Source organism: Tupaia chinensis, unplaced genomic scaffold (assembly GCF_000334495.1).
Source record: "Tupaia chinensis unplaced genomic scaffold, TupChi_1.0 Scaffold000067_2, whole genome shotgun sequence".
NCBI lineage: Eukaryota > Metazoa > Chordata > Mammalia > Scandentia > Tupaiidae > Tupaia > Tupaia belangeri.
This window is the reverse complement of record NW_006159527.1, coordinates 858,990-871,016: the sequence shown is the minus strand read 5'-3', so window position 1 is coordinate 871,016 and position 12,027 is coordinate 858,990. Positions and strand designations below refer to the sequence as shown.

At 40.8% G+C, this 12,027-nt stretch overlaps 1 protein-coding gene across 7 annotated transcripts in view; it reads right to left on the bottom strand.

Annotated features, from left to right (window-relative positions):
* CARD8 (caspase recruitment domain family member 8) overlaps positions 1–12,027 on the bottom strand; it is a 42,936-nt gene that overhangs the window by 29,496 nt on the left and 1,413 nt on the right. For 6 of the 7 annotated variants that reach the window (XR_003547465.1, XM_006142201.3, XM_027767289.1 and 3 more), the window contains exons 2-3: positions 1,657–1,760; positions 1–33 (exon numbers count right to left, since the gene is read on the bottom strand). Coding sequence is in view for 6 of the 7 variants with exons in the window: in XM_006142201.3 (XP_006142263.2) it covers positions 1–33; positions 1,657–1,715 (92 nt within the window). In the remaining variant the exon portion in view is untranslated. Of the gene's footprint in view, positions 34–1,656; positions 1,761–5,093; positions 5,295–12,027 lie in introns of those variants that run through there. The other variant, XM_027767288.1, reaches the window with a different exon arrangement.

The window sequence follows — 12,027 nt, the reverse complement described above, 5'->3', positions numbered from 1 at the left end:
GACACATCTGTACAGCATCCGCATCTGCACAGCCTGGGGGAACACAAATGGAGCTGTCATGTGGCAGGGGGCGGAGCTCGACAGTAGGACAGTCTCTTCACCATGAGGTACTTAAAGTAGCCCAGATCAGACATCCCATCTTCAGAGATGCTGTCTTGGATGCCCATCCTAGAGAAAGAGTCCATTCCTCCCCATGTTTTATTGAATTAATTGCACTCAGTAGGCAATGATCTTGTCTCCGGAGCCCTGCCTCATTCAATTCTCAATCTCTAATGTTCATCACAACATGAGGGTACTTCAAAAGGTTCCTGGAGAAATGAACACACAAGTTTGTTTTGTTGCATTTTTTTTTTAATCCAGGCATAGTTTTCTCATACCATGCAATTCCTATAAATTTTCTGAAAATTTCTCACATGTAATACCTGGTAAGCTTGCAGTAGGCTTCTGGAATGACACTGCATTCTTATAAACTACAGGAAGATAAGAATGGCCCTACTCAGGACTAGCAGCTGGTGTAATGGCTGCGTCACTGGACTCCCATATAGTTGACCACGGTTCGAGTCCCAGATCTGGTGACTTAAACTCCTGCTGGGTGAGTGTGCGTACGTGTCCAAGATCCCAAAAGAAGAATGGAGGAGAAGGGATTGTGGCATGGCCATCCCCCGGGGGCGGGGGGGTGACTTCTCACTTTCTCTCTCTCTGTCCTTCTGGCAAGCGCATGTGCCCTACAGCAAAAACCTCTTAAAAAAAAGAAAAAAAGAAATTTTTTTTTCTACCCTATGACCTCCTCAAATAAATAAATAAATGGCACTACTCCTCTATCCCTCTGTCCTTCACTGTCCTAAAAAAGAAGGGATGTTAATCTGATTAAGTAAACTTGGACAACACTGCATAGACTAAATTTTTTATAGCGATATTTCTTTACTTAGCGTATGTGTGTCATAGACTATAGAGACAAAAAAATTTGCATTTGAAAAAATTGCACTGCCACTTCTTAGTGGTTAGAAACCTGTTAAAAATTGTGGCTTAACCTCTTTGAGTATCAGTTTTCTAACTTGTAAAATAAGGATGCAATATCATAGCAAATCCTTATGAAGATTAATTCTAGAAGGATAAAGTTATTTAGTACATAAGCTATAAAACATTGTATTACAAAAATAAACTGTGGGCCAGCAGGTGGCATAGTGGGTAAGGTGATGGATTCCCACATAGCTGACCATGATTCCAATCCCAGACTCAGCATCTTGAAAATCATGCTAGGCACATGTGTGTGCATGTCCAAAACCCTGAGAGGAGAATGAAGGAGAAGGAACTGCAGTCTTAAGCCACTAGATCCAGGACTCAAACTGTGGTCGACTATGTGGGAGTCCAGCAAGATAACCATTATGCCATCTGCTCATCCCAATCATATTCATTTTTGCTCAAGCATAAAATTATCACCATCAGAATAAAAGTTGTGTTGCACGGTAAGGGAGCGAAAGGATTCAAAAATAATCTGTGTGCCCATGGGGCTCCTTTAGTCACGTGGAGATGAGTGGGTGAATATGCATGAATATGTAAGAGAGCCTTTCAGAAAACATCCTTGGTACTCTGTGTCATGAGGCAATCACGGGGTGCAGAGGAATCGGCCATCAGGAGCCTCCCAGGGTCACTCACCATCTCCACAGCCCTTCCCTGGGTCTGCGGCTCTTTCTCAAAGACTCCCTTTTTTCCATTTATCAAATGTTGTATTTCTTTCTGCGCTCTGTTTCTTCTTAATCCTGAGAAAATACAAGAAGATCGTATTTGAATACATGAACCTTTAGATAAGTGTTACACTTTCTATCTCTACAAGATAGCCAGCATTGCTCACTGTCCATTCAGAAGAAATGCATCAGTGGAATTGTTTCCAGGAAGAGAAGACACTTGAAGCAAATACAGAACAAACAAACAAAAAACAACAACAATGAGAAGCTAAAAACTAAAATCTTTTTGCCTTTTTTTTGCTCCTAATATAGTAGGAGTATGGATTTTCAAAATTACTTTATTTGTGATGTAGATATTTGTGTGCAACTAAGAAAAATGTAGAAGTAATAACTTCTAATCCATGAAATTCCAAAATGTGTTTTCTAATTTTCTATAGTTCTCCCATATAAAAATTCTAATCTTTTTCTTTGTCTGAAGATTTAACCTTTCCTTGCTTGAATATTCACCTTTATTTCTTTTAAATGTTTACTTCTTTTGTTTATTTATTTATTTTTCTGTGAGAGAGTGAGACAGATGGACAGAGACAACACCTCCAACAAGGGATGATTTCTCAGTTTGTGTCTCTGTATCTCTGGCAAGCACACATGACCTATACCACAAATCTCTCTCTCTCAAAAAAAGAGAGAAATGAAAATATGGAAAAAACTGGTCCCTGGTGCCAAAAGGATTGGGGACCACTGATATAATAATAATTGGGAGTGGAAATGATACTTTCAAGCTTAGTATTTTTTTTTTTTTTTGGAGAGGTTTTTGCTATAGGGTGCATGCGCTCACCAGACAGACAGAGAGAGACAGAAAGCAAGAAATCACCCCCCGGGGGGATGGTCACGCCACAATCCCTTCTCCTCCATTCTCCTCTCGGGATCTTGGGCACGCACACACACGCGCCCGGCGTGAGTTCTAAGCCACCAGGTTCGGGATGCGAACCACGATCGACTACGTGGGAGTCCAGCGACATAGCCATTATGCTAACTGCTGGTTCCCCAAGCTTAGTAATTTTTTTAAAAAAGTTTATTTATTCATTGAGTGAGACACAGAGAGACAGAGACAGCACTCCCAACAGGCTCCTGATGCCATGATCCACCCCCAGCCTCAGCCAGCCCTGGATCCCTGGCACATCCCAGCACAACGAGTGAAGTTTCTACCTGTGAACCTTTAACCTTCTTCCTATGTGGGTCTGCCTTGCAGAGTGCTGTGTTTTTCCACAGTGCCACAGTCTGGCCACGTGAATGAGAAATGTTTAAGCATTTCAACTCTGAAGTCCTACACAAATGTATTTACCACCAGCTGTTCCATCTGCAGCTAGTGAATATCTACTCACATGCGCAACAGTCATTCACACCTTCCAACTGGACAAACCCATTCTGCCCAATGATTAATGAAAATATTGAAATCTACATACTGCATGCATCCACATTCAATTATTTCACCTCTCATAGCATGCAACAAATTTAATTTACTGTCCTCTGAACTACAAACTTTCCCTTTTTTTTTTTAAGAGAGATTTTTGCTATAGGGCCCATGTGCTCATTGGAGAGAGAAAGCTAGAATTCACCCCCCAAGGGGGATAGCCATGCCACAATCCCATCTCCTCCATTCTTCTCTAGGAATTTTGGGTACATACACACACCCACCTGGCATGAGTTTTAAGCCACCGCACTGGGGACACACACCATGGTCGACTACGTGGAAGTCCAGCACATAACCATTATGCCATCTGCTGGTCCCCCAATTTTCCCTTTTCTATAACAGACTATTTTCTTTCACAAGTACTATTATTCCAGAATTCATGTTGTATGTATCCAAATGACTTTCCAAATAAGTATTATTTTTATCTAGTGCCAACTCTACATTCAAATTTTCCCTTATGGAGATGTTGAAGAAGGCCTACATTAACTCTAAGATTAATTGGAAATTCTTAAGACTTGATTTAAAGTCTTCTTTTAACTCATGAGGCAAAAATAATTCCTTTCTCCAGTCATGCCCACATTGGTGGTGTTACTTATTTATAAATACCATAAAGACTGAGACCACTGACAACCTACGTTTAAAAAGCCTTTATTCCTGGCCGGGACCGTCATCCTCCCGCAGCAGACAGGCAGCGGTGAGAATGTCAGCCCCAACCATAGCTTTGCAGAGCACTTAAAGGCAAAAGCTGCAAAGGGATTGGGGCTTTTCAGGGCTTCCCGACAAGAGGATTTCCAAATGTCGGGGAAAGGTCTGGAAAGCGTGCTTGGAAAGCGTGCGACAAGGGTTTTCAGAGAAGGAAGAAAATGAGGAGGAAGTGCTGAAGGTTGGAGTTGTAAGTGTTGCAAGGGAGTTGCGAGGAAAGGCTGCAAGGACTTCTGGGACGGGGGCTGCTGGGGTTGTGAAACCGCAAGGGTACAAGGTGGGCGTATTTCCTAACAACTTTTTGCAAGCCGTTTACAGAAGCAGAACAGCAGTTATTTTGTCTTTACAACATTCTTAATCACATTTGGGTGGGGCTCGTGGGGCGTTTTCGTTGGACAAACTCCATTTTGTGCCTTTCCTATACTGCAGTCTGCCACACTGGTAGTTTTATTACCAAGTACAGCAGTTATCATTTCCAGAACTTTGGTTACATACACATACTAGTTACCTTAAATTCATATCAATCCAGATTTTAAAAAATGAATAATGTAATATAGGACCCATATGGTATCAGAAAAATAATACACTTAGCTAAGCAGTTACTGGAAGCTTTTGTTCAGCTTTTTTTGTTGCCGTTTTAATTCTACCCACTACGCCTGGTATGAGCTAATCAACTGAAGGAACGATTTGTTTTCTCTCACTGAGAATTAATGAAAGCAACTAGGCAAACAGAAAAGTCCAACCACATTCCGTTTTCAGAAAAACTAGGGATGGACATAATTCACAGGCCCAAAGCTCTCTCATGGGCAGGCAAAACCAGTCAGGTAGATAGAGCACCCAGAGCTGACTGGCAGGATAAGCAGCAGCAGCCCTGGGCACGCCCCTGTGCTGCGCGGGTCTCCACGCTGTGGGCTTCGATTATGACTCGTGAGGCAGCAGGGGTGTGGCCTGGGACCATCCCCAGGCAGCACAGCGTAGACAGAGACACACAGTCCACTGAGAAGGACACTGGAAGTGGGCACAAGACGTTGCCCTGGAGCTCAGTGCTAGGCCAGTCAGTGGGAGGGCCAGCTCTGGACAGGTCCTGACAGTGCCTAGTCCCAGGCCAGCGACAGAGTGGACTCACTCAGGTCCCCGGCGGAAAAGTCAGACCCAGCGAACTGAGTACCATTTCCAGACCCTCTCCTAGTCCCTCTGTGCAGGAATAACGGACCAATAGCAGACTTGCAGCATACCTGGGCTGAGGGCGCCCCCTAGTGCTGTAATGGCGTCAGTGACCACAGGCTCAGAGACCATGATAGCTGCTTAGAATGGCTGACAGGAGGGACTCAGGCAAAGTCAGACTGCAAAGGCTGGAATCCTTCAATGCGCAGTTGCTGTTGCACGTCCGTAGACATTAAGAGCATTCAGGAACTATGAGCTCACCAAACGGACAAAATAAGGCACCAGAGGCTGACCCCAGGTAATGGAGATCTATCAGGGAATTCAAAATAGCTATTTTAAGAAACTTGATGCATTTCAAGAAAACAGAGAAGCAATTCAGTAATTTATTAGAGAAACATAACAGAGGGATTGAAGTAGTTTTAAAAAGTCAAACTGAAGGGACTGGCAGAAGGAGTGTTATGGTGATGTACTCGCACACGGTCCACAGCAGACCTGGCAACGTACTTGCTTTCTCACTTCCCTGTCTTTCTCTGGCCAAATTAACTAACTAATTAATCAATTCTCTCTCTCTCTTTCTCTCTCTCTCTCTCTTTTTTTTTTTTTTTGAGAGATTTTTGCTAGTGGGCACATGTGCTCACCAGAGACACAGAGAGAGAGAAAGTGAGAAATCATCCCCCATCCCCATCCCCTCCAGGAGCATGGCAACACTACAATCCCTTCTCCTCCATTCTCTTCTCAAGATTTTGGGCACACATGCACCCTGCTTGAGTTTAAAGCCCCCAGGTCCAGGACTTGGCGTAGTCAGCCATGTGGGAGCCCACTGACATAATCGCTACACCATCTGCTGGTCCGTAGTTAATGAATTCTTTTTAAAAAATCAACTGAAGTTCCAGGAGCTGAAAAATACAATAAACTGCAACAGAAAAACAATTGAACAGAAGAAAGAATGAGTGAATTCAAAGACAGAGAGTTTGAAAACATAGTCAGGGAAGGAAAAAAATGGGAAAAGAATGAAAGGCAACAAGGAAAGCATACAGGAACTAAAGAGCAAATGGGCAGGGTATTAGGGTTCAAGAGAGACTTTCGAATGCCAGAATATGGAAAGATTATTCAACAAAGATAAGAAAATGTTTCCCAAACCTAGAGAAAGATACAGAAGGCTCAGAGATCGCCAGATTCAACCCAAATGACTCCACTCTGAGACATATGGTGAAGTTCGAGGTCAGAGGCCAAGTGGGTTCTGCAATCAAGACGAGGCAAGATGCAGGTAACACAGGAGATGCGACGGCAGTGGCTGAGAGGACGAGTGGACTGCCCTGATCTGACCGTTACACATCGATCTCACCTGCTGAAAAACCACAATGACCCCACAAATGTGGACGGTTATTTGTTAATTAGAGGAAAAGAGAGTTCCAGCTTGTCTGATGTCAGACTTCTCAGCAGACACCTACAGGCCAGGAGGGATGGGATGGTAGATTCCAAGTGCTGAAGGGCAGAAACTGCCAGCGAAGCAGACCGCGCCCGGTAAATGCGTGCTCCAGGAATGAAGGACGTAGACTTTCCCAGACCCACAGTTCTCAGAGAATTTATCACAGCAGGTCTGTCTTACAACAAGTGCCTTTAATCATTACACGTGATATTCCTGCACTGAGAAACCACATTGTACCCCACAAGTATGTGTGAGGATTGTATGTGCAGAATAAAGAAGGCCAGCCGCTGCTGTGGTGGGGAAGGCGGCTGGATCCCACATGGCCGACTATGTGACGCGGGTCCCAGACCCAGCAGCTCGAGAAACACACTGGGCGCAGGGGTGTGCAAGCCCAAAGTCCCGAGAGGAGAACGGAGGACTGTGGATGGCCTCCCCTCCTCCCTGTGGTGCTGCTTTATTACCTGCTTTCTCTGTCTCTGACACCAGTGCATGCACCCTATAGTAATTTTTGTAATTAAAAAAAAGAATAAAGAATAATCAAATTAGAAAAAAAAAAACAAAAGCAATATGATTGTTAAATAAACCAAGAATTGGCTTCTTGAAAAGATGAATAAAATAAGCAAAACACTGAAAAAACTTTTCTAATGTGTAAGGGAGTTTTTCAAATTGAATGAGACACTGATGTGTAACAAGAAAACCTCAGAAGGTACCGAAATCACTGGCAAAGGTAAGTATACAAACAAAAAGATAGTGTAAAAGTAGTACACAGACCACTTATATATTTAGTATGAAGACTAAAAGACAAAACTGTAATAGGGACCAGCAGTTGGCGTAATGGCTATGTTACTGAACTCCCATGTAGCCAACCGCGTTTCGAGTCCCAGATCCAGTGGCTTAAACTCATGTCGGGCGCGTGTGCATGCATGCCCAAGATTCTGAGAGGAGAGTGGAGGAGAGGGGATTGCGGTGTGGCCATCCCCCCTGGGGGGTGATTTCTTGCTTTCCATCTCTCTGTCTCTCTCTATCTTTCTGGTGAGCACACGTGCCCTATAGCAAAAACCTCTCCCCCCCCCAAAAAAAAAAAACTAATAAAAATTACATTCATTTTTCAAGAGAGAGAATAGAGGGAGATGTAAAGTGGAACATCAAAATAAGGAAGGAGGATGAAATTAAAGTCTAGAGGTTTTTTCTTTTTTATTACCTTTTTTCTATTTCTTAGCTTCAAAGTTACATTGCCATCAGTTAAAAGTAACTTGTTAATACTATAAACGATTTTTTGTAAGTTTCATGGTAACTGTATGGCAAAAACCTATAATAGATACAACAAAATAATAATAGAATGCAAGAAATTAAAACACATGACTAGAGAAAGTCATTTAATCACAAAAGAAGACAGTAAGAAAAAGAGAAAGGAAAAAAGAACTTTAAAAAAACCTGTAAAACAGGTAACAAAATGGAAGTAGACCTTACCTCTCAATAATTTACCTTAAGCTAAATAGGTTAAGTTCTCCAATTGAGAGACTGAAGCGAGAGTCACTGAGAGTGACTGAGTGTATTGAAAAAAAAAAAAAAAAAAAGACCCATCTCTATGACCTCACAAGAAACTCACTTCAACTGGAAGGACACACATAGACTGGAAGGGATGGAAAAAGAGATATTTTATGCAAATGAAAACCAAAGAAAGCAGGAGTAGTTAAAGCATGAAATAGATTAAATTGAACTCTTCTCAAGTTATTCCAAAAATACTGAAGGAAAGAGAATCTTTACAAACTCACTCTAGGAGGCCAGCGTCATCTGCATACCAAAAGCAGGCAAGAATACAACAAAAACTATAGGCCAATATCCTCGATGAATACAGATGCAAAAATCCTTAGCAAAATCCTAGCAAACTGAATCCAACAGCACTTCAAAAAAAATGTTTACAATGATTAATTAGAATTTATCGCAGAAAATTCAAGGATAGTTCAATAAATGGAAATCAAGGATCAGCAGATGGCGTAATGGTTACATTGTTGAACTGTCACATAGTCGACCACGTTTTGAGCCCTGGACCTGGTGACTTAAAACTCACGTCAGGCACATGTGCGTGCATGCCCAAAATCCCAGGAGGAGAATGGAGGAGAAGGGATTATGGTGTGACCATCCACCCTGGGCGGAGGGGGGGAGTGATTTCTCACTTTTTGTCTCTCCAGCGAGCAAATACATGCATCCTATAGTAAATCTCTCTCTCTCTCTCTCTTTTTTATATGCAAATCAATAAACAGGTAAAACTGGCTTCATGGCATAGCAGTAATGTTTTGCTCAAGAGAAGCTAAATCCCTCATGGCGATCAAGGTACAAATCCCTGACCTGATCTGAATCCTTAGCCGGCTTCAAATTCCCAGCCTAGTCAGACTGAAACATACAGATATGTGTGTGAGCACCCAAAATGCAATGGATGGGGGTAAAGATTGGTAGAAGGGGATTATGGCATGACTAGACCTTATGGAAGGTGTCATATCTCTCTCTCCTTATCTTACTCTCTCACACATGCATATGTTTTATTATGAATAAGGAAAAAAGACAACAGGATAAAGGATAAAATTGTATGATTATCTTAAAGAATGAGAAAGAAATACAGGGCAACTAAATTGGAAAGGAGGAAGTCAAATACCTTGTTTGAAGACAATATAACATTTTATATAGAAAATCCACCCACCAAAAAAAAAGTAAAACTAATAAATGAATTTGGTAATGTTGCAGGATACAAAGTCAACATACACAAATCTATCATGTTTCTATGTGCCAATAGTAAATTATCCAAAAAGAAAATCAGGAAAGCAATCCCTATTAACAATATCTGTTGAAGATAGTTTTATAGTTTTATCAACTGGACTAGGGATAAATGTTCACAGGTTGGAATATTCACTTTGCAAACTAAAGAATGTGATTGAATGTATAAAAGAAAATGAAATAAATTTTTAAAAAATAGCCATTAATAGTAGCTATAAAACATACCTGGAATAAACTTAACCAAGATGGTAAAAGATCTCTACAATGAAAACTATGAAAGAAACTGAAGATACTGAAAGACACCAAATAATGAAAAGATGCACCACTTTCATGCACTGAAAGAATTAATATTATTAAAACAGCCATACTACTCAAAGTCATCTACAGATTCTATATAATCCCTACCAGCCAAACATACCATTCTTTGCAGAAATAGAAAAAAAATAATAAAATTTGTATGAAACCACAAAAGACTCCAAATAGCTAAAGCAATCTTGAGCAAAATGAACAAAATTAGAAACATCACACTACCTGACTTCAAAGCATACTCAAAGGGGAAACTGAACAGCAATGCAGCAGTACACCACGATGCTCTATAAGACTAAGCCACATGGAAAGATTCCAGGTGTATGTCTCAGATCTGAATATGCCAGGCATACATGTCCCCATGATCTAGGGTTAGCTGAAGCTAAGGGTGGACTGTGTCTCAAGATCCTATTGTGACTGTTGTCTCTCTGTCTCTTTCTCTGTCTTCCTCATTCATAGGGGGAAGAAGCTTAAAAACCATACTTAAAGCTGTAGTAACCAAAACAGCATGGCACTGTTATTAAAACAGACATACTGACCAATGGAATAGGATAGAAAACACTGGAGTAAATCCATACATTTATAGTCAGGTGATTGTTGACAATGGCACCACGTACAGCCAAAGGACACCATATTCAGTAGCGTTGGGAAAATCAGATATCCGAATGTAGAAGATTAAAATTAGCACTGTATTTCTCACTATATACAAAACTTAACTCAAAACGAACAAAAAACTTAAAAGCAGGACCAAAAACATGAAATTACTAGAAGAAAGCATGGGTGTAAACTCTATGACATTGGTCTAGGCAAAGACTTTTTTTTTTTTATAAAATATCAAAAACAATCTGACTATTGGGAAATGACTTAACTTTCTGGATTTGTTTGTTTGTTTCATTTCCAAAAAGGAAATGGAATCTATATATCAAAGAGATATCTGCACTCATATTTATTGCAGCACTATTTATAATAACTATGATAGGCAGTCAACCTAAATATCCACCAATAGATGAACAGATAAAATAAATGTGGTTTTATATATATATAAATATACATATATTTATATACTATTTTTAGTCCCAGACCTGGTGGCTTGAAAATCATGCTGGGCATGTGTGCATGAGTGCCCAAGATCCCAGGAGGAGAATGGAGGAGAAGAGATTGTGTTGTAGTATGGCCATCCTCCATAGGGGAGAAGGATTTCTCACTTTCCCTCTCAGTGTCTCTCTCTCTCTCTCTTTTTCCTACAAGTGCATGTATCCTAAGGCAAAAACCTCTAGAAGAAGAGGAGGAGGAAGAGGAGGAGGAGGAGGAGGAAGAAGAAGAAGGAGGAGGAGAAGAGGAAGAAGAAGAAAATCCTGTTATTTGCAACATCATGAATGAAACTGTAGGATACTATGTTAAGTGAAATATGCCAAGCATAGAAAGATAAATAACTACATGATTTCACACACATGTAGACAGACTCTTTGAAAAAGATGTTTACATGGAAGAAGAAAATAGAATAGTGGAATAGATATTGGGGTGGGAAAATATATTGATCAACATGAACAAAATTATAGTTATATAGGAAAAATAAGTTCTGGCATTTAAAAAAAAATGTTTCAGATTTTTGCCATAGGGCACATGTACTCACCATCCCCCTAGAGGGGATGCCACAATCTCTTCTCCTCCATTCTCCTCTCAGGATTTTGGGCACACACACATGCACAACTGGCATGACTCCCAAGTCACCAGGTCCAGAACTTGAACTGTGGTCAGCCATGTGGAATCCAGCACCTTAACCACCACACCACCTGCTGACCCCAACACACATAGTTTAAATACATTTCAACTGAAAAATGTCTTCATGTGGCACTTTAACATTTTGGCTATTTTATTTTATTTTATTTTAGAAATACAATTATTTAATATAATTTAAATATACTATTGGGCATTTACTCTTTTTATTTTATTCTATAATTTCTTATCTGTGTTTATTATACATATTTATGGTGTACAATACAGTTTTTCAAAGCATCCATGCATTGTGTGATAATCTAATAAAAGATATTACTATATACATCATTTTCAACAAAGAACCTTACATTCGTGTGTCTGTTAAATGTGTCTGTTAAATGCTTTCTTCCTGAGCATCCCCCACTCCCTTTTATCAACTCCACTCCTGAACAGTCTCTGGTATCTACACTTGACCTCTCTACTTCAAGTCTTTAAATATTTCCATTAAGTTTTCAGTTTTCATTCTCCACAAGAATTTGTACTCATCTCAAGAGGAAAAATGATGGGGCCAGCAGTTAGCGTAATGGCTATGTCACTGGACTACCACGAAGTCGACCACGGTTCGCGTCCCGGACCCGGTGGCTTAAAACTCACACCGGGCAGGTGTGCGTGTGTGCCCAAGATCCCGAGAGGAGAATGGAGGAGAAGGGATTGCGGCATGACCATCTCCCTTGGGGGGTGATTTCTCGCTTTCTGTCTCTAATGTCTCTCTCTGTCTGTCT